This window comes from Camelina sativa, unplaced genomic scaffold, assembly GCF_000633955.1.
Source record: "Camelina sativa cultivar DH55 unplaced genomic scaffold, Cs unpScaffold04592, whole genome shotgun sequence".
In the NCBI taxonomy this organism is placed as follows: Eukaryota; Viridiplantae; Streptophyta; class Magnoliopsida; order Brassicales; family Brassicaceae; genus Camelina; species Camelina sativa.
In genome coordinates this window covers 1-632 of record NW_010925686.1, presented here as the reverse complement: position 1 = coordinate 632, position 632 = coordinate 1, and the positions used below count along the sequence as shown (strand labels likewise).

The following is a 632-nucleotide window of genomic DNA, read 5'->3' as shown; positions in this document are numbered from 1 at the left end:
CAGGGGTTTCTGCAACGATCGCGCCATGCCATAATGGGAGCTGCAGGAGCTGTTCGTCGAGCAGCCACTAGAAGTACAGGAGCTTTTGCAGAAGACACTAGGAAAGTAGAAGCTATTGCGATAGCAGCAGATGGATCAATTTGGACTGGAAGCATGAATGGCGTAATTGCTCAGTGGGACGGAAATGGAAACCGTTTGCGGGAGGTGAATCATCATCAGCAGGCTGTTCTGTGCTTTTGCACTTTTGGTGATCGAATATATGTGGGTTATGCAAGTGGTTACATCCAGGTCTTGGATCTTGGTGGAAAGCTAATTGCAAGCTGGGTTTCACACAATGAACCTGTGATAAAGCTAGCAGCAGGTGGTGGTTTCATTTTTAGCTTAGCAACTCATGGTGGTGTAAGAGGATGGTATGTGACATCTCCAGGACCTCTGGACAGCGTAATCCGAACGGAACTCTCTCAAAAGGAAATGTCCTATGCTCGACAAGACAGTGTTAAAATCTTGGTTGGTACCTGGAATGTTGGTGAAGGGCGGGCCTCACGTGGGGCGCTTGTGTCTTGGCTGAGTTCTGCTGTTTCAGATGTCGGCATTGTTGCTATTGGGTTGCAAGAGGTGGATATGGGGGCTGG

At 48.7% G+C, this 632-nt stretch overlaps 1 protein-coding gene across 1 annotated transcript; it reads left to right on the top strand.

Annotated features, from left to right (window-relative positions):
* Nucleotides 1-3: 3 nt before the first annotated feature.
* On the top strand, nucleotides 4-627 carry LOC109131761 (type II inositol polyphosphate 5-phosphatase 14-like; the record flags this gene model as incomplete). Its single annotated transcript, XM_019242940.1, has 1 exon — nucleotides 4-627. A coding segment is annotated over one exon (624 nt), but the record flags the coding sequence as incomplete, so codon positions are not given.
* Between the last annotated feature and the right edge of the window lie 5 nt (nucleotides 628-632).